At 40.3% G+C, this 26,308-nt stretch overlaps 1 protein-coding gene across 4 annotated transcripts in view; it reads left to right on the top strand.

The window, feature by feature from the left end:
• Nucleotides 1-1,431: 1,431 nt before the first annotated feature.
• Nucleotides 1,432-26,308, top strand: part of ATP11C (ATPase phospholipid transporting 11C) — a 1,720,948-nt gene continuing 1,696,071 nt past the window's right edge. For 3 of the 4 annotated variants that reach the window (XM_044057530.1, XM_044057531.1, XM_044057529.1), the window contains exon 1: nucleotides 1,432-1,849. In XM_044057530.1, the coding sequence (XP_043913465.1) occupies nucleotides 1,830-1,849 (20 nt within the window). In that variant the 5' untranslated portion in view covers nucleotides 1,432-1,829. The remainder of the gene's footprint in view (nucleotides 1,850-26,308) is intronic. The other variant, XM_044057532.1, reaches the window with a different exon arrangement.

Here is a 26,308-nt window from a genome sequence, read left to right on the forward strand (position 1 = left end):
TCTCTTTTCATGTAGTCCAGGGAGGTACGTCTCAGGTCATTCACACCAACATGGACAATGACAGAGTCATATTGGTACTTGTTGCGGAGTGACCTGAGTGCGTGGGTTATGTGGCGGATCCTGGCACCTGACAAGCAGCTGACAGTAACCTTCTCCTTGTTTAGCCTGGTGAGTGGGACATCAGTGTGCCCGACTATAGAGTCGCCTATGACTAGTGTGTTGGGTCAGGATTTGACTAACTTTGCTCCCCTTCCCCACAAACAGTCGGACCTCTGTGGACTATTAGTCTAGAAGGTGCATCCCCCGCAACACAAGGACAGACTTAATGAAATCCTTTGGGAAATATGGCAACTAACACAATTCATTGTTAGATAAGTCCTAATCTTTAAAATCAGCAATGCATAAATAAAGAATAAGTATACAATCGTCATAAAAGTACAATGTCACAAAGGTTTGAATAAACGTTTCCAACTTCATACTAGGGTAGTACTACATATTTCTCAATGTCTTAGAGCAAGAAATATGGACAAAGCCATAAATAATGGGGGGATAAAGACCCCAAAATAGGGAAAATTTTTAAATACTGCTCTTAAAAGCTTAGAAAGTTGATAGAAGTACAGGTTCTGCATTAGCATGTATTTTCTGAAGGGTATGAAGTCTGAAACTTAACTATCTGTCATTATTTTCTAAATTAAACCCTCAATGATTTGTCAGTGATTTCCCAGAAAACCACAATTTTATGAGAAACTTCTTCTTTCAGCTTTTCCCGGTTAGGGGTCGCCACAGCGGATCATCTGTCTGCTCATGATTGGCAGTGGAGTTTTACAGTGTCGAGTTGCCAGCCCGGCGCCCAACCTTCCACAGAAGGCACGCACATGCACACACTCACACCTAGGGCCAATTTAGAGTGTCCAATCCACCTACAGCATGTCTTTGGGATGTGGGAGGAAACCGGAGCACCCGGAAGAATCCCACACAACCACAGGGAGGACATGCAGACTCCACACAGAAGGCACCCCAGCCGAGAATCGAACCGGAGAACCTCTTGCTGTGAGGCGACAACGCTAACCGCTGCACCACTGTGGCCACCCACAATTTTATGAGAAACAGCAGGCCAAAAATAAGAGGCAAAAATCTGGACATTCTGCGAAAATCTGTACAGTTGAGAGGTGAGAAATGCTCATTGCTACCGTATGGTAAGGGTGTACCACTAGAGAAGTTAAAAAAGAGGTTCAGATGGACATTGTGTATTAAATTGTCAAATCTGTTACTGCACACCTGCAAGGCAGCGAATTAAAAATATAGGAAAACGACACCTAACTCAAGTTCCTGAAAAGCGCCCTCTAGCCTGTTCAACATTGGCAACGAAGAACTACGACTCCCAGAATTCAAAGGTGGCAGAGCCCTCCCGCTGTCAAACTGGTTGTGGTGCGTTAAATGAAAAGTGGAAGTAACAACAGATACAGTGTGTGGATGTAGGTGGCAACGGAGCTACAGGGGAGACTGCTGCATTTTTTCGCTAATATTCTGCACTATGTGAGAGTCCAGTGCAAAATAAAATAAAAAATAAACAAACATAAAAGTGGCACAGGCGCTAAGGCCAAATGCCTGATATATGGAGCAGAAAGAGAATACTTGTGCGTTAGTCGAGGGTGTCGCTGAAAGGATGTCCCAGCAGTCATGTATTCCTTATAATGAAGTGAATTCTGCCTCAACCACCTAAGCGTAACCAGAACTGCTGCTTTGTGCAGGTTTCTGAAGGCTTAGATCGTCGGGTTAAAGTTTCCATCAGTGGGATATTGTGTGGATCTGACATACAATGTGTTTGCATGGGACCCCGTGTCGCTGGGTAAGTACCCCGTTGGATAGCATGCTGCTTGTGTTATTATGGGCTTATTCAAACATGTGGGCTGCCTGTTGTAGGCACAAAGAAAGGCTATCCTCTATGGCAGTTACCAGTATTGTCTGCAAGATGCACCTCATTATAGATATCCAAATGTGGCATATTGTCTGTTTATGTCGTGACAGTACTATATTCTGCTTTATTTATTTTGTGTCTTGTCTTTTCGCCACCTCCATAAAAGCTAGGATGGGCGCCTTTATCTGCAATATGATTATTGTGCAAGTGCCCATGTGTACCTTTGTCAAAATCATGGTGCATTATTTTGAACTGTGGCTTAGATTATCTTTATGCTTACACATTTCGTTTTTGAAAAAGCAAACTGATCAGTTCATTTGGAACTGCTGAATGATAGTGTTTATCACTTTTTGTATTAATTGCAGACCAGGGAATTTACTATATTTTGCAGAATTGTCACCACACCTAATCTTATTTTCACACTGCTAATAACAGGTTGTCACAATGTGACTGTCACTAGGAGGCCAGTGGTAACCCAATCTGTGTTTATTACTCCTGCCAAGAATCACCTTGTATTTATCCCTACGGTGTGCAAATTACAATGTAACACAATGTGGCAATCATTTTTTAGTATTCTTATTGTAGTCTTTATCACAACAAAACAAACGCTGAACTACTGTGAAACAGAAAAGCAATGTTTTCAATAGTGAAGTATAAAATATGCTGTAAATTATTTCATACACAGTGAAAGGGATATATTTGGTAGTGTAGTTTATTTTTATGGATCTTTGGTCATAACTTGTAGGTGAAAGTAATAGCACTTATAGGCTTTACTGTTGTGTATTGACTTTTTCCTTACATTTGAAAAATCAAGTACTTTTCATATTCATCTTTCTTAAAAAAAAATATCTGGAGTAGTCATAATTAGTGGATAATGTATTTTATTCAGACATGCTATGTTTGTGTCATATTCAGCATAGTTTTGTAGTTCTGTCACATTGGTGTAGTTAACGAGTCAGAAAATGCCTGTAGGAGAATGCAACGGCTGATGAAAGAATAGAGTAATGTACATTCACAGTCCCCCAAATGGTAAAAATGTTTTTCTTAGTAAGCTAATCATGATCTAATGGAATCCTGACTTCAGAAGAGGTCCTCGGTTATGTGAGTAAAGAAATGTTTGGCATCAGCTCACCGTGCTTTTGGTATAACTCTGTTGGTGTAGCCCCAAGAGTCTCTTGCAACGCATTGCACTAATTGTTGTGTGGTATGCCAATTACAGATCATCTGATGTTTACTGCCATTGCTCTGGTATGACTGCAGTGGTGCCTAGTATTTAGACTGCAGGGTGACTTGGATATCTGAGCTGTTTTACTGGCAATAGCTGTGAATGCAAGCATCATTCGTGGCAATACAGCTGTATTTATGCAAGTTGTGTGTAAGAGGTGACATTCTTTAGATGGGTTACAGTTGAGGCATGATATATTTAACATGTTTAAAATGCACTGACTTTTAGGCATGTTATTTTCTTTCACTTCTTTTTCTAAGTGATAAGGAACTGAATTTTAAGCATATTTTGTTTGTCAAGCTGCTGTTTGCCTATTCACTGTTAAAAACATCTCATGGGCCAGAACATTGTATAGTATACTCTATTTATCAGATAGCTGTACATTAACAATTTCACTTTTACTTAATGCTGAATCAGGAATATACTTTGTCTAAAACTGCAGTTCTTCCTTTTAACCTGTAGTAATTGGAATAGCCCTGCACACAGAAGTAAGGCCCAGATTAGACACAAATTTTGTTCCTTGGGCCTTTGTGGTCCAGTTTTTTTAAAATAATTGTGTTACAGAAGAAAAACATCTGTATATCCAATTTTCCCTATTTGTGTAATTGTCTCCTCTCAGCTGTCCTTCCTGTACCTCTTTTCATAGCTCACCTCCACTCCTGGGTTTTCCTGAAGGTCTGCCTAGCCATATTGTTCACCATCTCTTTAAACCTTGTGTTCTATATACTGCCATGATACAGGCTACAAGAGAGAATGTAAATGTAATCTCTGTAGATAGTTTTAGACTAGCCAGTTTTGATGCGTGGAAGGTAACTGGAGTACCCAGTGAAAACCCAAAGGAACACATGGAAGAGCATCAAGCTTCATACAGACAATAACCAAAAGCAGTGATTGAACCTTAGGCCTTACAGCTGTGTGATGGAAACCGTAATTCCAGTGTCCCTGATACATGAATTTCCTTCTTTCTCTGTGGCTGCTAGAAGCTCTTCATCTTGTAATTGTATGCAATTTTCTTTTTATTGAAATGAATTTGTCTTATTTTGAAGTATCTTTTTAGCATTTGTAGCTTTTTTCTTATTTCTGTCCCATCCACATGCTACATGTGTCCTTGTGTAATCTGCTCACATTTGTAATACTCTTATGATGCTGTTTAAAGAGCTGTTAGGATTGATCACTGAAGTACACCACAGGATACAATAGTTTTTAATAGCAGCAGCTCAGTTTTGCAGTGGACATGTGGGCAAAATGCCTGTTGCTGACATTTGTGCTGAATTAACTTTTTTAAAGTTGCCACTTTAGTGTGTAAACATTCCTTTTCATAGTTTCATAGTTTAGTACTGGGCTATCTGCCCTGGGGCATTTGTAAGCCTAGCCATAGTGATGTGGCTTTCGCCACCCCATGAAATGGTACAAAAATGCACAGAATAGATTTAGAATACTGTGCCTCTGTCTAGTAGTGACCCAGTGAAGGTCCCCTTATATAATAGAATTAGTTTACTGTGCCCCTGTCTAGTAGTGACACAGATGTGACCCCTGGGGTAAACTTACGATCTCCCATCCACTCATCAAGATTTCTCTTGAAGAGAGTCAGTGAGGGGCTCTGTCTAACATGAACTGGGATCTTGTTCCAGAGCATGGGAAGCCTCAGGGTTATGAATCTATCCCTCCAGCATGTCCTATTCATACTTGTACCAAGGTTTAAGTCTTTAGCTCTCGTGGTTCTGATGGATTTGGATTTTTTGAGGTGGAGCATGTCCATCAGTTCCTGATTGGACATGCCTTGTACATCAGGCAGAGATCACCTCTGAGCAGGCGGTATGCTACTGAATAGAGGTGGAGTTTCTTTAGTCTGGCAGAATAAGACATATGTTGGAGACCCTTGATCCTCTTGGTGAGGTATTTTTGTGGTCTCTCTAGCTGTTGCAAATGCCGGGTGAGGTACATACCAAATGGGGCATTATACTCAATCATGGGTCTGATGTGGGAGGAGTATAGGGGTACAATGACATCCTTGGATCTGGATGTGAATCCCTTCATGATAAGGTGTGCAAGGTAGAATGTTTTTCTAACCACTTTGGCAACGTGGGTGCCAAATGAGAGGTCGCTGTCGACTTGGGTCCCTAGGTCTCTGATTACTTTTTCCGTACTCAGTGGGTTGCTGTCTTTGTGATAATTTGTGGGTACTTTGTTTTTCCCAAAGGGGATGACTATCCATTTTTTGGCATTTAGTTTAAGGCCATGACTCCGGCACCAGTTGTCCGTCTCTGTGAGGCCTTTTTGTAGGATGTATGTGTCCACTGGTGTATCAGCTATGGCGCCTAGTTTGCAGTCATCTGCGAACTTTGTCAGCCACAACCCTCCCATGTTTGCTTTAACATCTGAGAAATAAATGCCGAACAAGAGGGGTCCCAGGACAGATCCCTGTGGGACACCACTTGTGACTGGCTTTGAGTCTGACATTGCTCCAGCTATTTTAACTTTATGGGTTCTGTCCTTTAGCCAGTTTGCAACCCATCTAGTGACATAAGGGTTTACGTTTAAGCTGTTGAGCTTATCTATGATGCCTGAGTGGGGTATTGTGTCAAAGGCCTTAGCCAAGTCCAGGTAGGCTGTATGGACTGCTTTGCCCTCATCAATGGCTCTAATGACTGTTTCGAAAAAGTCAACCAGGTTCAAAAGGCAGGATCTGCCCTTCACAAAGCCAAACTGGGTGGGGTCAAGTGTTTGTAGGTCCCCAATGTCTCTGTTTATGAGTTCCGTGATGATTCTTTCCATAGCTTTGCAGACTAGGCTGGTTAAGCTTATGGGGCGGTAGTTCCCATGGTCTGTAGAGGTACCCCCTTTGTGGAGTGGGATTACTGTTGCTGTACGCCAGTGTTCAGGTACATATCCTGTAGTAAGGCTAAGGTTAAATAGCATTTTTATATGCGGGTTTAGCTCCTCTTGGAGTTCTCGTAGCACGCAACCTGGGATACCGTCAGGTCCCATTGATGCTGTGTTTTTAGCTTTGTTGAGGGCGGCTCTCACTTGAACATCTGAGATGACAGGGAGATTACATTCAGCTTGTACAAGTATTTTTTCTTTTGGGGGTGAGGGAGGGGAGAAATTTTCACTGAACCTGTCAGCCAGAATGTTGGCAATATCTGTGGGTTCAGTGTATTTTTTGTTGTTGTGAACTAACTCTGAGCATATCTGAGGGTTTCCGCCCAGGTTTCTAACATAGCTGAAGAAGGCTTTGTGGTTATCTTTAGTGTCCTTTGCGATTTTTCTCTCAAAGTTGGCCTTGGATGTTTTTATAAGAGAACGTAGTTTTCTGCTAGTGTTGATCAGAGATGTCTTCCCTTTATGGGATTTTGCTCTGTTGTGCAGTAGCTTCCTTCTTTTGTTATACAATTTGTTAATGGCTGAGGTCCACCAGACAGGACGCTTGCCTTTGGTGGAGAAGGACTTGGATTTATTTGGGATTGCATGATCCATGCATTCTTGGAGATGTCCATAGAAAGCATTTGTGAAGGATTCGGCATTGTGGGATGTGGTATCCACTGGCCCAGTGGGCTTAAAGGATACCATCTCAGTCTTAAGAAGAGTGAAGTCTGCTTTTGAGAAGTTTTTCACTGTGGTCTTTTGTGCTGGGGGTGGAGGTGGGATATGTATATCCAGGGTGATTAGTTTGTGGTCAGATCTCACTAGTGAGGGGTATACCTCCGGTGTGGAGCATTTTGTCCCCATGTTTGTGATGATCAGGTCTAGTATATTATCTCCCCTAGTGGGAGAGGTGACTAGTTCTTCCAGTGCATTTGAATTTATGAATTCCAGGAACCTTTGGGCTAGAGTGTTTTTTTCATCAACATGTTGTGATATCAAAATATGTTAGTTTTATTAGGGCAGTATAAAGACTACAGCTAACTTTATAGTGGTGCAGGGTTATAAAAAGTTGTGTGTGTGTGTGTGTGTGTGTGTGTGTGTGTGTCTGCTGATGGCATGCTATGCATTTCTTTTCCTTTGTAGTACTTTCTTTCAAGGAACTGTACTGCTCTCATTTTAAAGTAATTTACCACATTTTGGTCTGTATCTCTTGACAGTTTATTCATCTGTCTTTTCAGCACAGTTCAGCAGAAAGGCCTTGCCTGACACACAGCCAGCTTGTGTAGTTGCTGCATTTCCTGTTCAGGCTTAGTAACCATTACAGAAAATATCTGTCAGATTGTTCTCCACCTGGTATTAAACATTTTACAGAAATTTCTCAGGTGCTCAGGATAGCACTTCTGTGACCCTGTTGGGCTGTAGGGGTGCCGGTGTGTCAGTAGCATCTCTTTTAATCATTGGTGATGATAACTTGGGTCATTCCATCATCTGTGGAATGCAAAACTGCTCCATCATCACCTTCGAGTGTGTGTGATCAGTGTAACTTTCTCGATCTGTGAAGTGTGTAGGTCATTTTTTTCTGGAAATAATTGTTGTTGGTCATGCCTCTGTTGCTCCATTCCAATTATACATAACTACTACTCTTGGGATTTTGGAGGTAGCTGCCATTCAGTGTGGTAGTTTTTATTGTTTATATCAACTGAGTAGGTGGTGGTGGTGGTGGTCACTGTGTGTATCCACTGGGTAGGGGTGGTCTGTTATTGCTTTCATGCTGTCCTATTGGACATCATTTGGGCATTCTGTACTTGGTGGTCTTATAGTTGGCAGTACAATATCTACCTGTTGAATATTTCTTGACTGGTTTACATGTTTTATTCACATACCTTCTTTGATATTAGTAGTTCATTACACAGTCTCGTTCCATGAAACACTTTTGAGCCTGTTTGCCATTGCACTGTTTGGTCAGCACATTCTGATCACTGGTAAATTTTCTTATTGCTCTGTCTTTTATGTACTGACATTTTATTTTGAGAGTGTTTTGCATATCCTATTTGATTGTTAAATCCTGAGTTCTTTTTTATTTTTGAAAGCAACACTGCTGTATGGTTTTGGTGACTGCTTGCATTTATGATAAACAGAAAATTGCCTGTCTTGTATTGTAGGGAGTTCATTCTTTATAGCTTGGTATTTAACTGTAGATGTTTGATAAACACTGGCTCTGTAGCATAAAGTTCTGCCTGGGTTCAAATAGCGACATGTGTACTGGAGTAACTGCCTACAAGTTGAGAGTGAATAGTTGAAGGTGACTCTTCCAGCCCAGGGAGAGAGAAGTGGTGTGGTCCATAACACAGCTATCACCTACCCAGCTGGATGGATAGTGGAAAGCACACAACGTGCAGCATAGAGATCTGTATTTGGTACTGCAAGCAACACTTTGTTCTGTAGCCAGATTTAAGTTCATGAAGTCAGACACACCAGTCAACCTGCACTGCAAATCCCACGCAAGTGGGTCACATGTTCAGTCACCAAGAGGAGGGAAACTGAGGAAGTAATAGAAAAAAAAAACTCTTCCCAAGAGTGCTAGCCTGTGGTTCATGACTCACACATCCTGTACAATACTGTCTGCTTATGCTGGTGGTGGTGGTGGTGGTGGGGCACGTGGGTCAAATGGGGAATATAAGGTTGATGGTCATGGCAAACTAAGCAGCCAAGAACAAAATCCAGAAAATCTTAAGATATAGCATCTTATGTTCTTCTTGTTTGAAGTGTGAATTATCACTAAAATTTTCTTAGACAAGCCATTTCTTGCAAACATTGTTTTAAGTATTTCGGTTATTTTCCTTGTAACGGACTCCCTGTAATTGACTTCCTTAGTACATGGAGAGCTGTTGTGTAATGGTGAAGGTAGGGTGCATCAGATTATTGCCCCTTTCTTTTCCGTTTTTGACTTATTCATACATTTCTAGATGCTGCTGTTTTCTCTTTGCTCCACAACATTTGTCACGGATAACTGCATAAGCCAACTTGCAAAGCATATATGTGGGTTCTGTAGTTTGTGGTTCCTCTGGCTTGTCATATGACAGAGGCAATTGTTAGTTAACATTAGCGTTTTCTTTTTTCCTCATGTTCAATGTAATGTTAGTCCCCTACAGACATGGAACAGTGACGTAACTTGCCTGCTAAACTCCTTTTTTTCCCCAAGTAAATATTGTTTAAACTTTTGTCAGTCACCTGTCTGTCTGGGCACATTCAGATTTATATTTGGTCAGTTGCCTTAAAGCAAATAGTGTGGTTTAGTCTCTGTCTTGGAATTTTCTGGAACAAACTTGATTGGTAAAGCAGGATTCAAGTGGATAAAGTCCTTGCTATCTGAAGGAATTCCTTTGACCTCTTGAAGGTGTATTTACAGTCATCTGTCCATTCCAGTTCAGACCTCTCCTACAGCGACATCTCTGTTGTATTATTTTTTGAAAGTTCCATGGAGACATAAGGTAGCTCTTTACAAGTTCTATCTACAGCTTCATCTATGACTTATTCTGTGGCCTAGTTTACTTAGCAGAGCTTCTAGCTTGTATTGCAACTTGCATAATCTATTTTTATCATATGCATTCCCACAACAGACAAGGTCGTCTTTGAACATTTCACATCTGTTTTGATTTACACAAAGCCTAAAGGATAGTATGGGCGGGGGTGAATAGTATCTTTGGTATTCACTAACTAGCTAGTACAAATCCTTAAGATTATAGGCTTCTCTGTGAGTTACATCCAATCTGTATCTAACCCAAGCTGGTTCTGATAGTCATTTTCCTGAGTCTGCTTGGTATAGCATCCAGATGTTCTGCAGCTGCTGGGCTATCCATGCTGCTTTTGCTACTTTTACTTTTATCTTGAAGTTGATTGGACTTTCAGTTCAGGTTGTACATTTCCTACAGCCTTCGAGTGTACTATTTTGTGTGGCTAGTAGTTTCTTATCACCTTCTGCTCAGTAGTGTGCTGTGTACTTTAATTTCATTTGCTCCTTAAATGTTGATAACCTTTGACACATGACGCATCCTTGTTGTCATGTCATTTATTGTGCATTTGTCCTAATGATGCATTCAAGGTAAAACATTGATAAAAATATAGGGACTAAAGCTGCTGTTCACTTATTTCTTCTTTGCAGCATCTGCTGCTGAGGTGATGCATCCATGTAATACTCATGTATATCATCTATGTATGATTTTGCATGAGTAGCAAGCAGCAGTTTAAAATGTAAGGGCTGTATGTCACAGTTTCTGTAGGAAGGTTGTTTAGTGTCCTTACCACCCTATCCGTGAAAAGTACTTCAGTATACTTCCCCTGAGTCATCACATTTCCTCAACTTTTGTATGTTTGTATATCTATCTATGTTTTCCTGAAATATGTTCACTCTTTTGAGTGGTATTGCTTCCAGTTAGAAATACAAAATTTTCTGTAGTGAGCCTTCTTTGTCTTTTTTATGCCTTTTACTTGGTGTGTCATTGAATGTAAAGCCCCCTTCTGTGTGTATCATGTCATGTACCTAAACCATCTTAAGAGACTTCATTGTATCCTTACTAAAAAGATCCCTAGTGTTAGTACACTTAGCTACACTGATAGATTAAAAGGTCTGTCCTTCTCAGTATTGTACAGACTTCTTGCTGTGAATGACTCAGCACTGTTTGAACTCCCTGAACCATTAGTAAAACAAGCACCTGCTCTGGAGATCTAAACCTGTACAGCCACATCAGTGTCAGTAGATTGTGTGACAAGCACCGAGCCCAATGTATCCTCCATTTCTGGAATAGGCAGTAGTTACATATTAAGCAGATGACTTGACTAGCAATGCTTAAAAATAGTCTTTATGAGGTGGACAGTTGCAGATTTGCAACTGGGATCATACTTCTCAAACTCTTGGAGCAAGAAATCTGGATACAACCATAAACATCTTCGTCATAGGAGACACCATTGTGAATCTGACATAGGGTAAAGACTGCCAGCCCAGCTAGCTGGAATTTTGAAAATAATTCTATGTCATTTGTGAATATTGATGTGATTTATACAGAACTGTATGTTCTGTACTGAGCTTCAAGACTGTAACCACAGCATACCATGCTGGAAAATAGAAGGTTAACTTTACAAAACCTCAAGGAAATAAGTTGAAATTAAGTGCTTTACAATGTGCTATAAAAGTTAGTTTCAGTGCACCAAGGAGATGGGATGTCTAGAGCTAGAAGTTTTTTCTATTGTCTTGGAGAGAAGCGGTTGCTAGGTTTGAAAATTAAGAAGTGTTTTATTGCTTTGCGACTTCCTTGCAGCTGCACAGTTCTGAGAGATATGTATTTTTAACTAAATTCTTAGTTTCTTTTTGACCTGGGAACTAAAGTCAGGTGACAGAGCGATGTCATCCAAGCTAACCCAGCAATAATGTTTGATATTGATTTAAGAACTCTGTGTTGTCAACTATCAGAGATGAAAATGAGCCAGATTTTGTGACCCCGCCCCCTCCCCCCAAAGCAGTCGCAACAGTCTATTGATAAAATATGCACAATATCCACACCCCAGTGAAAATAAATAGAGTAGGACAGCAAAAGTACAGTAAAAAGCGCAGGTCTGTTGCATTCTTCACTTGATTTGTAATTTAGTAAAACAAACATGAATGTAAATTAAAACTTGAACTCCTGCAGTTGCTGTTATCCAGCCCGAGTTGTAACATCATTATAGTCTACATCATTTTAAAAAAGGGCGTATTTTTTGTGAGGCTACACATAACCTGTGACAATCACTCCATTTCTTAAGTCTTAGAGTGTAATATTCTGCTGAGATCATCTCTTCTCATTTTAGAAGGTAGGTAAGCATTGCTAAATGTAACCGTTTTGGCTGCCCAAAATCCTCCATTAGAACAAACTTACTTTGGTTGTCAACTGATATATCTTCTGTTTGATATATCTTCTGTTTCTGTATCTAACTCCCTCCTCAGTAAAGTGCATACCCCTCTTTTTTTCTGCCTTCAAAGGCATTTGCAAAGTATCCCTTTCCTTGCCAACATTCTATCAAAGCTTATCACTCAAACTGTCTAACATGAGTTTCTTGAATCATTATAACATTGGTTCTTCCCCTTTTTAAAAATAATGGTACCTTCCTTGTCTTATCTTCAGTGATTCCATTAACATTACAAGATCATATTTTTAGTATCATCATATAATAGTAAAATTAATTTCTTTTCAACAATGTTTGACCTACATTATTAATCATGTTATACCACTGAAGCATTCCTGCTGTGTTGTAATAGTATTTTGCACAGGTATACCATGCTGCTGGATTTATTTGTTCTAGTAGTGTGGTGAACTTGAAAACATGCAATAACAGTTTTAACCTTCCAGTAAAACTTAAAAGAACATGAAAAACTATGTACATAATCCCTAATCCTGCAGACAAAACCCTTCAGAAATCAGAGCATATTCTTACTCAAGGCACTGTCATATTGTACCATTGTCAAGTGGATTGTGCCTTCCCTTTTTGTACTGTATACTCTATAAACTTGTGCACTTACTTTCTTGAATTTTCACCTCTCAGCTTCCTGCACCCACTGCAATATCTGGAACACATGCTGTCTTCATGTTGAGTAACCCCCCTTGAGCCCCTACAGTTTTGAACCATTTCTTATCATTGTATTTTCTAGTATGAGCGAGTAAAGGGATTCTGTCGCTTAACCAACTTGTGCATCTGATTTCTTTGGTATTATTAACAAATGCAATATTTTACCATTTAGGCCTAAACCTCGCAAGAGGTCATTTTAACCACGGCCAGTTTACACTGATTTCCTTGTCTTCTGGTTCATATATCTTGTATATCTCACACACACACACACACACACACACACACACACACTGTTTCCAAATAAATCTACACACCCCCTTTCCAAACGAATCGGGCAGCAGGCAGCAAAAGAATCAAATCGGGCGGCGGCACTTAGAAAACTAATGGCAGACTCTCTCTCTCTCTCTGTCTCTCTCCTTAAAAGCAATATTGGGTGGCAAAAGAATAAGGGCGGCAGCAACAGCAGCAGTTAGAAAACTAATCACAGACTCTCCCGCCTTAAAGGCAAGATAGATCGGGCAGCAGTAATCATGCAGACTCTCCTTACAGGCAAGAACTGGCAGCAGTAAAACTCTTTAGAGGCATAATGTTTTAAATTGCTTGCAGACAGGAAGACCAATGCATGCACGTATAGACGTGAAAAGAATAATGCATGCAATAAATTATGCACATACGTACAAACGTGTTGCTACAGGATCTGTTCTTTAAAGAAGAGTACCCTCAACAGTTTTTTGTTTTCTTTTTTTTTAAATTAAAAATATTAAAGTTGAGAGACTCAGAAGTACCGTCTGCCCCCTATCGCCCCTGTCTAGCTTTGCCACAGTCTTCTTCTACAGTCTACTGCACCAAATCAATGGAAACACACTAGAATTCATGCTAGGCAACTAATGTTCGAGCTATGAAGCGCATAAAAAGTGCTACATTTAGCGCGAAAAGCTAGCCGATAACCTAGTACCAACACATGAACCTATGAACACTAAGTGTGATTTTGTGTTTTGTCTTGGACCTAGCAAAAACATCAACTAATGTGCATTTGCCTTGCTTTAGGGCATGGTATCTCTCTTAGATATAGATAGGAATATAGTAAAGATTAGTTTAGATGTTTTTTGTATTTATTTGAGACTGTCCTGCAATGTTGTTTTAAAATATTTCCTGTGATTTGGAACCCTGCAGTTACTGTGTTGATTGTCTTGTTCTTTTTATTATTTAGTATAGTTAAACCTATCATTGTGGCTGATATTTGTGAGACATATTTAAGCTCTTAGAGTACTTGCATATGTATTTGGTGACACTGTACAGGCAACTCCTAAATAGCCTTGCAAGTCTTGGTCAAAACTGCCATTTGGATAATACTAACATTATACAATAGGATTGGACACCCATTGTAAGGACCTTGCAGTAGCTGATAAAGTGGTTGATGGCAGTGATAACTACCTTATAGTCTGGGCAGAAGGGGGCATAGCTAGTAAACCTGTGCCAGCCTTTCCCGGGTGTGTGTTTGTATATAAATCAAATCTCAGTGTGTGTGTCTGCCACTTGGGCAGGGACATGAAGCATTGGTTTGACAGAGAGGGTGCTGGTGGTTTTGGCTTGACTACTCAGCCAAGATCTCAACCCTATAGCTGTGCCAGTGAGGAGTCTTATTGGGGATCTGGAGAAAGAGGGAGAAACCAGCCCCAGACTGACTGTGGTCTCCATGTGTTCTTAAGAGAAATTGTACTTTACTGTGTGTGTACTTGTCATACTCCCATTGTGTATGTCCGTCACTGCTGCCAGTGATGAGGATTGAGGCTCCTTGATAATTGGGCCAGTACAGGGGTGTTGCAGTGAGACACACAGACACCCCACTCAACAGATTGGATAAAGGGATGGTTACATTCAGTTTCCTGTTAGGGGCCAGGATTCACTAGATTACACAGGCACTCAGGTAAAGTACCAGTATGACTCATTCATAATCCACATGAGTGTGAATGGCCTTTTACGTACCTCCCTGAACTATATAAAGAGAGAGGTGATGGATCTCCCTGAATAAGTGTTGCAGGCTGGTATGAGCCTTGCACTGAGCAGCATTCTACCCTCACCAACAATGATACCACAATACAAAAAGAGAAAATGAGTGACCTCCGTAATTAGCTTAGCTACTGGATCCTGTATTTGTCAGCCTAGGATGACCTGATCGACAGACCAAGCTGCTTTGCCAGAGATGGTCTGCACCTGTTGCCTTCAGGCTTTCAAATTCTGGCCAAGGCATTAGCCACACCTGAAGTATCTTTTTTTTTAGGTAGTGCCAAACCAACCGAACTACCAATGTACCAAATTCTTCTAATATTAAGCTTAAGGTACTACTGCTCAGTGATAGGTGTCTTAACAGGAAACTGCACTCCCTGGGAGCTCTTCACACCCTTGAGAATGCTGACGTTTGTGTAGTTACAGAAATGTGGTTCAACGCTGTGGAAAGCACCCTAGCAGTGCAAGGCTACAATGCCTATCACACATTCAGGCCACCCTCTGAAAAGGAAAAAAATGAAAGGAGCAGGAGTTTCCATTTATATAAAAAGCAATCACACCTCTAGATTGGTCAAGCAGGATGACTCGCTTGAGATACTCCATGTTCAGCTGTCCAGAGGCAAAATCCCCCACCATGTCATCACTAGCTACATGGTCCCAACCATGAGCCATGAAAACCACTCCGCATACCTGAAGTTACTAGGATCACTTAGCATTCAGACCAACACACTACTCATGGTAGATTTTAACTACCCCTCCATAAAATGGGAAACATATACGACCATTAACATGCAGGCTCAGAGATTCCTGGACTTTGTTAATGCAAATGCCCTGGAACAGCTGGTCTGCACTTCCACTAAGGGCTGAAATATCCTTGACATAGTACTCTCAAACTTGGGGAGTGTTGCACCCCCTCCCCAGCATAATGTCCTCATTGGTAAGACTGGATCATAAATTGGTCTTCTTTGAAATAAATGCAATGGTTGAACCCCCTCAAACCCTAAAGAATTTTTCTAAGGCAAATTACCTTTTATTAAGTAATAGCATAGGTAATTTTAAAGCTCCCCCTAACCCCCAAAACATGGAGTTTTATGCTGAAGTATATATGAATGGCCGTATACAACCACTTAAATAATGCATAGAAATGTCAGTACCTGATCGAACTAAACCCAGGTCTAGCCTGAAAAACAAGCCACCCTCATGGACCCCAGGCATAAATAGATTATGCAACAGAAGGAAACAATTCCTGTCTAAGTAAGTGGGAGGGTGCACAACAGAGAAAAAAAAATCCCTCTTTAGTCTCAACAGGCAAATCAGGGAACTAGTCAAGTCTTCAAAAGCTAAACACAGGACCAAAATAGCCTCCTAAGCAAAGGATAACCACAAAGTGTTTTTTATTTATGTCAGAAATGTTAAGAGAAACCATCAGCAATGTACTGAGTTGGGTGCAGATGACAAAAACCATACTCAGCCAGAAAAAATAGCTAACCTGCTGCCTCATAAATTCAGCTCAGATTTCACTCCCTCATCACCTCTGGTCACTCCCCATGAAATACCCTGTACTATTCCTTTGCCTGTTGTCAGAAAAGAACAGGTCATCACTGCACTCTCTGAAGCTAGAAACTGCATCAGTGGGTCCTGACAGAAACCCAGGGTGCCTATTAAATAGCTTCAAACATGATCTAATAGACCCACTCATATCTCTACTTCACTACAGCGCCTGGACTGGCTTTGTCCCAGTAGAGCGGAGGACAGCAGTAATCATCCCTCTGCACGAGGGAGGACCATTAACTGATCCAGGAAACTACCAGCCCAGAAGTCTGACTAGTCTTCTGAACAAGTCTTTGGAAAAGATAACCATGGACCTGATTAATGACAACATAGGAAATCTTCAGACTCTAGACCCAACCCAGTTTAGCTTAGTCGGGGGCAGGTCCTGCCTGCTCATTCTGATGGACTCTTTGAGAAGGTCACCAAGGAAGTGGATGAGGGTAAGACAGTGCATGCCACTTACCTTGACCTGGCCAGTGCATTTGACACAATATCCCACTAACCTATAAAACTGGGCATAAACATCTACATCACCAGATGGATAGCCAAATTGCTAATGGATATGACAGATGTTAGAGTGAGGGAATCCACATCCAGCAAGAGGGCAGTCACCAGTGGTGTACTACAGGGCTCAGTGCTGGGCCCGCTCTTGTTTGGGTTTATACTTCTCAGATGTTGAGGCAAACATAGATGCCCCTTGGCTGACCAAGTTTGCTGATGATTGCAAGTTGGGGGCAATCATTGACTCCCCAAACAAATGTTGATGTCCTACAGAAAGGTCTGACACAGACTAATGATTGATGTCATTGCCATGGCCTCACACTAAATGCGAAGAGCATAATAATAACCCTTGGGAAATCAAATACCCTTGCAAATTGTAACATTGATAGCACTTCCACAAGAGTGGACCCAGTAGTGCGAGAGCTGAGTACTAAAACAGATAGTAATCTGAGCTTCGACCACCATCTGTCCATGGTGGAAATTCTTCTGTGTGGCTCAGCTTATAAGTAAGGACATGGCATCCAGATCTAATGATGTCACAGTACCATTGTACTTGACCCTCATCAGATCAATTATTGAGTGCAATGCACCCTTTGCTATGCACGTGACCAGGCACTTGCAACAGTTAGAGCATCCTCAGAGGTTTCTCACAAAAAATAAATAAATAAATAAATAAATAAATAAAATAAATGCTTGGTATAACCAACATGTTATATGCAGACCGATTTAAAAGCCTATCTTTGTATTCAGTTTACTGCTGATTACTTAGGGGTGATCTATGCCTGACCTACAAAGCAGTCTCTGACCCAGCCCTGATGGAGGTGTTACATATTCGCAAAACTAACTGCACAAGGGTTATCTGCTTCAAAGATCTAAACCTGATTTCTGACATGATTAGATCATGCTGGATAGACAGATGTGTCCCAGAGATTGCTCCTCTTCTGGGATCGCCTTCCTATTCACATGAAACAAAGCTCTTCCCTGACCATCTTCAAGCTCTCTGTGGACCAATGGATGGGAAATCGCAAATTCAGTCTTGGAGTGGTGCCCATGTCCCTTATGGACAGAGACGTTTTTTAAAAATTGTCAAAACCACACTTGCTGAGCCTTACCTTTCCCCTAGGGATAGAAAATTGGGTAAAATATTGGTAAAAACGGCAAAGCAATCACCTATGAACCTATTAATGTGGGCACAAAGGCATTAAAATAGGGATAATTTTTAAATATTCCTCTTACAAATTTAGAAAGTTGATAGAATAGGTTGTGCATTAGCATGGAGTCTGAAACTCAATATCTTGTCATTTTTTGACTTCACTCCTCAATGTTTTGCTATGATATGAGAAAAGAACAATTTTATGAGAAATAGATCAAAAATATTAGGCAAAATTCTGGACATTCTTTGAAAATCTGGACAGTCGCGAGGGATATGTGGGAAAATTCTAGTTAATGGGGGGTGTTGATGTTTCCACACTGCAGGGACTTAACTGTGTTCACTTAATTGCATGTTTTACATGACATAATTTCACTGCTTAGGACACAGGGTTAAGGGAATAAGCTGTCAATATGTATCATCCTGTAGACCCGAATTTGACTCCGTCCTTCTGCACTTTTTATTTTATGACTGAAAAAGTTACTGAAGTAGATGATGCTTCCAGTTCACCTTTGGAAAGAGGCAACTGTTTATTAATTGAATTTCCTTCTGATCAGACTGGAGATTCGGGGATCTTATTTCAGGGTTATTCTCACTTTGGATTAATTTAGACATATTTTGATATTTTAATATGTAAAAAAAAAACTGTGGCAGTACCTGCTAGTTGCAGTGATGTATGTTAAAGGGGAAGAAATATGAACAAATAAAATTTAGGCCCATGGTACTGTCAGGAATGTAAGCGTGAATGTTCTTGTTGGCTGTTTAAGAAGCAGACTATACTTAAAGCCAGCCCCTGCTGTTTTAACATGCATGTTTAGATGTGTGGCAGTATTTTGGGAGTAGGATGTTAATTCCTTGTCTTAAGAAATTTAAGTAGTCATTGCTCCTGCCTTGACACTGAGTAGTGTAGGAGACAATGTATTTGTTGTTGTCATGTAATATTCATTGCATTAATGTGATGACCTCAGGTATCACAGAAATGGGATCCGACTTTCTGAAAACCTCTATTTCACTTCCTGAGCTAGTGCATTTCTTGTGTGTAGAATAGTCAGTCTGGAAGTTAAGTGGAATTTCCTACTACCACTGAAACAGAATTTCATTTTCAAAATGATTGTATAGTATTTTTGTCTTGTATGGCTTGTTAGAAACAGTTTCGTAGTAAATGTTTTGAAAAGGACCTGCTTTATTTGGTTACAGTTTCACAGGTTTTGTGTACCTTATTCCAGATGGATGTCATGTCTGCATTGCTTTATAGCTTATGTAGGAGATGTATGTGTTTTCTTCAGTTTTATAAGACAAGCAAGCTCAAGTGTGTGTGTGTGTGTGTGTGTGTGTGTACATTCATGCGTGCACTTGGACGTATGTATTCTGTTTAACTGGATAATCCTCCTAGGGGTTATCCTGCATTCCAGTGTTACTTTTGACTTTATTTCATCCCAGTTTCTCAAAGGTGCATAGACCCCCTCCCCCACCGCTGTGTGACTGTAAAGTTGGTATCTATAAGTAAGGGGATTGTGAGGGGTGAAGCCCCACACATAACAGTGCAGAGAGGGTTGCACCCATGCAAACATTATTCTTTTTTTATCTTCTTCAAGTTACACATCTTCATACAGAGAAATAATCAGTAAAGTGTAAGTCATTTTTCAGGTGACTCGGCCAAATGTAGGTAACCATGTTCTAAGCATCGATGCCTATTTAAAGGATTGGCCTGGGAGTACTATCTGCTTAAGTGGCTAGCTGACTCATACAGGTTACAAGTGGTGATGAGAAAATCAAACGCAAGCTTACAGGTGGAGATGAGGAAATCAAACCCAAGATTACAGGAAGAAGCACTTGTGGAATTATGTCATTGACCCCTCATGTTAAACTGTCAGACTAAATAAATCAAATTAACATACTTATTAACATCCTTATGAAAAGCCTTGTTCTCATTTACTAAAATCTGATGCAAAGAAGGCTGCACCCTTTTAGGTAATTTTGCAGTGTACCGATCACCGAATGCATATGGCACATGGGAACCAGAATTCAGTATTTTTCTTTTTGGTATATTTTGAGAAAGAAAAGGTGGTCAGTACTTGTAGCATTGTTATGGCCCAGCCAGTAGTTGTTCGTAGTCTTGCTCCAGAGATCTGGTCAGTCTTTTGGTTCCCTTCCAGTAATAAAGTCTCTGATCTATTGCACTCGTTAGGTCAGAACTACCTGGGCGTCCACAGACTAAGGCTGATGATGTGGTGCCTTTCTTGCCATTAGTTGCTAGGGACCACATCCTCAAAGCTTTGCAGAAGCCTTCTATCAAGAAGACCTAAGCCAACTAAAGGAAGATGCCCTCTCTAGTTGATGGACAAGGGTGTCCCTTTACACCAACAATGTTCAACACTGGATCTGGATCACCTTTTTTTGCTTAAGGCTGAGCCCCTACATGGTCAGACTGCATTCCTCTGCCAATTTCATTTTCCATGAGAGGGTGGATGACCAGTTGTTAACATCCTTAACACTTTGTAAAAGTTTCCTTAGGGCATTTTCTTATTTCATTGAGTCTGATATCCTGCCCTTCCTTGTCATTTGACATTTCTGTTGGAAAAGCTGACTGTCCTGCGTAGTTATCATCATAGTAAATACAAGACAACTGAGTTAAACTTCCATTTATGCCTTGTCAGTACCCACTTCTAGACTGTACCTCCTCTTTCAAGGAGGACTAAACAGTTCAAGCCCAGTGGGAATTTGAGTGCTCATCCAAACATCCTCATACCTTTTGAAGGAAGATACTTCATAGCTACAATGTTTGGTTTGCAGGCAGAGTTGATTTCATAGGTGGGGAGGGGCAGTATGATGAATCTCTCTCTCCACTGTGCCTTACTTAACTGTTGGTTAAGATTTAGATCATTTGTTGTGGTATAAGGGGGGAAATTCAGTTTGTACACATACAAGAGAACCAGCACCACTGGAGTCCCTAATGACTCAGAGCGCAAAACACTGATCATCTCTTAAGAGTCTGTAAAACACTGAATAAAGGGGTGCTACTTCCAGTTTGTCTTCGTAGGTTATGGTTAAAAGCCCCTGAAAATCTTCAATAGGAATCTCTAGGGTCTTTGTAGTGGCTTGATATGTCTAATGAGGTACATTATGAATGGTACGTTGTACTCAGTTGACTTAATGCAGAGTACAAGAAAACAATGACCTCTTTAGATGTGGATATTATTTCCTTAGCAATCAGTTGCACTTTGTAGAAGGAGTTCCTGACTGCTGTAGTCACATGCTGATCAAGGGAAGAGGGAATTACCACCCTACATTTCAAGGTCCCTAAGAACACTATCATTTTGAGTCTGGGCATTATTTATGCTGTATGCAGGAGAAGGTGCAGACCACCAAATGTGACAATACTGAGCTTGTTTTGTATTTAATTTGTGGTCATTTTTAGTACACCAAGTATCTATGATCCTTGGTTGTTGCTAACACCTGTCTTGCATTCATCAGCAATATGTGTTAGCCAGAGGTCTTTGTTCATGGTCTGGAGGTCAGAGAAAATAAATGACAAACAGGAGGATAATGCCACCTTTAGTATGTGCCTAAGCAGGCATATCCAACAATTGGAATGTCCACAGAGGTTCCTCACTAAAAGAATACGGGCTGTAAGTAAAATATTCTATGTAGACCGTCTCATGTATTCTGTTGCCTACAGGCTTTTGAGGGGTGATCTATGCCTGGCGTACAAGGCATTGTCAGACCCCACTCTGATGCAGACCTCCTGCATATTCAAAAAACAAACAGCACCAGAATTACCAGTTCTAAAGACTTAAACCTTGCCTGTGATATAAATAGGACCTGCTGGAAAGATAGGTATGTATCCCAGAGACTGCTACGTCTACGGAACAGGCTCCCCATCTATGTGAAGCAGAGTTCCTCCCTAACCCAATTCAAGTGCAATTTTGACAATTGGATGAGAAACCAGAAATTCATCCCTGGTTTGGCACGTATGTCTCTAATGGACACAGGTAACCTGTAAATGGTTCATCTCCCAGGCCCATGCTTACACTATCAAAGTTTTCAGAATTTGTCAGAATTTGTCACAGATTTGGGATGTATGGCTAGGTTTAAAAAGGCCCTTGTAATTGTTAACCTAGTAAACACCTATGAACCTATAAGGAGGGTTCCCAACACTGAACCCTGTGGGACACCACTGGTGACTTTCATTTTCTGTGGTGAGGCACCTGTCATTCAGACTGTGTGTTCTATCTTTTAGTTAATTTGCTATCCATTTTACCATGTAGGGATTTATTGTTAAGGCATTTAGCTTACTGATTATGCCGCCATGGTGAATGGTGTCAAACGCCTTGGATAGATTGAGATATGCTGTGTGGATAGTGTGACCGCTGTCAACAACCTGTATTAACTTCTCAAAGAAATTGACTAAATTCATTAGATGGGAGCTACTATTAGCAAAGCCAAACTGGAGAAGGTATAGTCTGATAGGATTTTTATATCCTAGTTCATCAGGTCACTTGTGTGTTCCATGGCTTTGAAAAGGAGATTCGCCAGGCTGATGGGTCTGTAACTGCCAGGGTGGGTGATAGGTCCACACTTGTGGAGTAACACCACACAGTTTTGTGCCAGACCTCCGACACCAGACCTGTGGCTAAGCTCTGTTTAAATGCTTTTAGGAGTGGCTTTACCAGGACTTGTTTAGTACCATTTATTAAACATGCAGGTTTATTACCAGGTCCCACGGAGTTAGGGTTTTTGGCTTTAGTACCTTAAGTACATGTTTTTTAGTGATGAAATGACTTGGGGGGGGGTGATTCCATGATATGTGGTCTTTGAATGACTGACTGTAGGGTGATGTTTGCACCAACTGTATATGGGGTAAGGTTTGTACTGCATTTCTTTGCTAGTATATTGCCAGTGTCTTTTAGAAAAAAGTAGGTCCATTTTTGTATGAGTTCAGAGCAATTTTGGATGCTATTTCTTAGTTTCCTAATGTAGCTAAAGAAGGATTTATAATCCTTGGCTGCAGATACTAACTTACATTCGCAGGCTGTTTTAGTTAACGTAATAGTACATTTTTTAAGTGGTAATATTTCCGAGTCTTCTTGAGATTGTTCCTAATATATGTATTTTTGATCTCCTGAATACTTTAAGGGTTTTTTCTTTTATTGTAGATGATTATACTCCACACCAGTCCATCAATCATTATTAACGGTGTTACCGCTTATCCAGTCGACAGTATTTATTACTCCAACACAAGAAAGCACAGCAACAAGCATACTGTCATGCAAGCTTGCAGACTGCATTAAAAGATCTTTATTGTCTAATTTAAGTAATCAGGCATCCCTTCAAAGCTTTATAGAGATACTCAGTTATTGGTCTAGAGCTGAGAAAATAAATGTCATTGTAAAAAAAATGTAAGTCAGTTCATTTTGGCAAATATAATCTTTATGCCTTGGATAATTACATTCTAACAGAGTAGAATAGAATGAGAGATTTGGGTATTGTTGATAAAGACTTCAGATTGGAGGATATTATTATTTCAGTGATAAATATGATCCTGCCATTTAGGATGTACTAGGTACGTTGATGACTAGGGATGAAAAGGTTCTAGTTCTTTCTTTAAGGCAGTGATAAAGCTACATATTGAATATGTATAAATCAGATGTTTTATATGCAACAAGTCTGAGATTACGTAATTAGAATGGATTCAAAAGACATTTACAAGGCAGATAACTAGAGGTTAGCATTTAGAATGTAAAGACATGTATTCCCATCTACCATTATTTTTGGTATCTTATTGATTAGAAAGAGGTGACTTGACTCTTGCATATGTGCCAGGACAGTGAGTTTGTGTTATCAGTGCTGGAGTGGAATTTATGTGATATCAGTACTCCACAGGAGTAGTTTGAGCCTTGTTGTACTACTTGCCTTTAGGACAAGCATCAAAAAGAGTTGCTGTCATCAAAGGGTAGGTAAACTGGAGTTCTCCTTGCCAGTTAACATCAGAAGGGCATGATATCTTTAAGAACTCTTTAGATAGCTAGCTTGAGAGAAGGGTGTACAATGCTGATTTTTGAGGTATGGAGAATGAGTTTGTCTTCACAATACACTGAACATCTTATCTTTCACACTATGAAAGTTCCCAGACAGCTGCAGGTTACTATAAAAATGTAGGAGGAGGAACTCGCACATTGCCACAAAAGTCCGTTTTACCAGAGCTGTATGTGTGCCTTATTTCTACTTGTACAGTGTGCTCCTTGACAAGATTTTTGCAATTGCGATATGATGTATACTCTATACAGTCACAAAATACTAAAAGCTGTACTTAAGTTTGAGATCTACAGACTCCTTTGCATCAGTCATTTTGAAGAGTGAGCATTGTAAAAATCCTCCACCCAGAGGATCATTTGGAGTACTGGGGACTCTTTCGTATATGCTCACCTGTTGGAGAAAGGATATAAGGATTTTATCTGAAGTACTCACAACAGTGATATATCTCCAAGATGTAAGCTCTGGCAACAGTTCAGTATTCTCCGTTCTTTATCCATGGTTCTCTTCTTACTGGAATGCATAGCATTAATTGGGCCTGTTTTTGGACTAAAATGACTGTCTCGAGAGCACATTAGGAAAGGACTGCAGATGCAGAGCGGGCTCTATCAATGTCCTTTTCCAGTACCACACATCTCTACCCTACCCCCTCATCTCTTCAAACGAAGAAGAAAGAAAAAAAAAAGACGTTCCTTCCACTGGCACACCAGCCGACCAGATGCATGACACGTCCCCCCTCCTGCCCCAGCCATTCAGGTTTCATTTCTGTGCCCTGTCCCCTACCCTTCTTCTGCACATTTTATTAAAAAAATAATTTCTTCTTTTAAACTGTAGCAAACTGCTTGCTACAAATATAGCAATAAGTTGCTAAAGCTTATACCTTGCCTGCCTGGAGTGCTCAGGTTTTCATAATAGCAGGGCAAAAATAAAGAGCGAGAGATTTGTTTTTTTACTTCTAAACTGTACCAAACTATTTGCTATAATGTTGCAAGTAGTTGCTACAGCTTAAACCACACATGGAGCGCTACAGTGCTCAGGATTGGCTGCAAATGTAATACTGGCTTTTAAAAGCCAGTATTGCATTACAAAGAGATCTGGATCAGATTATCCCCCCCCCCCCCCAACACTTTATGCTTGTGACATTTGTCCCTCTTGCAATGTTCTAATTAATCTACTGCAGGAGTGACTTATCTAGGGGTTAGGCCCAACTGAGGAACTAATGCAGAAGGAAGATGCTGGAAAAAAATGTTGCTGAGCTGTTTTAGTGCCTGGAAGGCACAGTTCATATCTATGCTGCGGCCACCGTACATGCCTAAAATATGCATCTGTAGGGCAAATCCCTCACATAATTTGTGTCTTTACCTTTATGATGGGCTTCATTGTTAAACATGAATTCCTTACCTCAAGACAGTATGGCTTTTGTAAATACTGTGGAAAACGCACTGTTGTACATTACATTCTCTGTCTGCAGGGTGATGACTGAAGTGATCTCTGTGGGACTGTGTTAGCAGACCTTTCAAAAGCCTTTCATGTAGCTGGGCTATTCTGACTAATTACACAGATGCTCAAGGACATTTTCCTTATGTGTCAGCTGGTTTAGCAATGACAGCATTGCATGGTAGGTTAAGGTATTAAGCTCTAAGTGTCTCTGCCCAGTGCATATGTTTATTCTACCCACCCCCCCGCATGTAATATAAAACTTTCTTTTCATTCAAACTATTTAGTCGTTTTTAACTACTTTTTGGTGATTGCTTTTTATGTTTGTGTTGCTAGATTATTTTCTGTTATAGTAGTGCAACAAGTTGTTTAATTCTCATTATTTTATTCTGTCACTGATTTTTTTTAATGTATTAAACTTTATGGTATGTATCGATCCCAGGTTGTGGCTAAAAAAGGAACGCTGACGTTGGTTACCAGAACAAAGAATGAATATACTAAAGTAAAGCTCTAAAGTCACCATTAAAACCAGAAGTGCTACCTGCTCATTTAACACAGACCAAAATAAAAGCATAGCAGCTGTCAAATGGTTGACAGTAATTTCTCCAAACTGCTTTGAGCTAAACTAGGTGTTGAGTAAAGCTGTGTTTGGGGGGGTTGCCTTTGTTGTTTAGACTCTCTATGAATGAGATGTTGTCTTAGTATGTATGTTGTTTGTAATAACCATATCTTACTTTTAGTCTTCGTATAGACTGTTGTTACTCTTTCCAAAGCTTCAATCAATGAATTCAGAGAACAGCTGATGTGACAGTTTTTTTATTTATTTACTTCCTTTTTTTGTTGCTAGGGGCAATTCACTTATCTGATTAGTCCATTTTAAAGCTCAGCCCAGGAATTGCATAGCAAAAAGCAATTACAAATGCATGCCAAACACAATGAAGCGAATGTAAGCTACAGAAACATGATCAACAGTCTACAACATACATATGATGTATAAAAACACCATCTGCAGTTTTAACAGTAA

The sequence above is a fragment of the Protopterus annectens genome, chromosome 15.part0 (genome assembly GCF_019279795.1).
Source record: "Protopterus annectens isolate FY-2018-M chromosome 15.part0, PAN1.0, whole genome shotgun sequence".
NCBI classification, from domain to species: Eukaryota; Metazoa; Chordata; order Ceratodontiformes; family Protopteridae; genus Protopterus; species Protopterus annectens.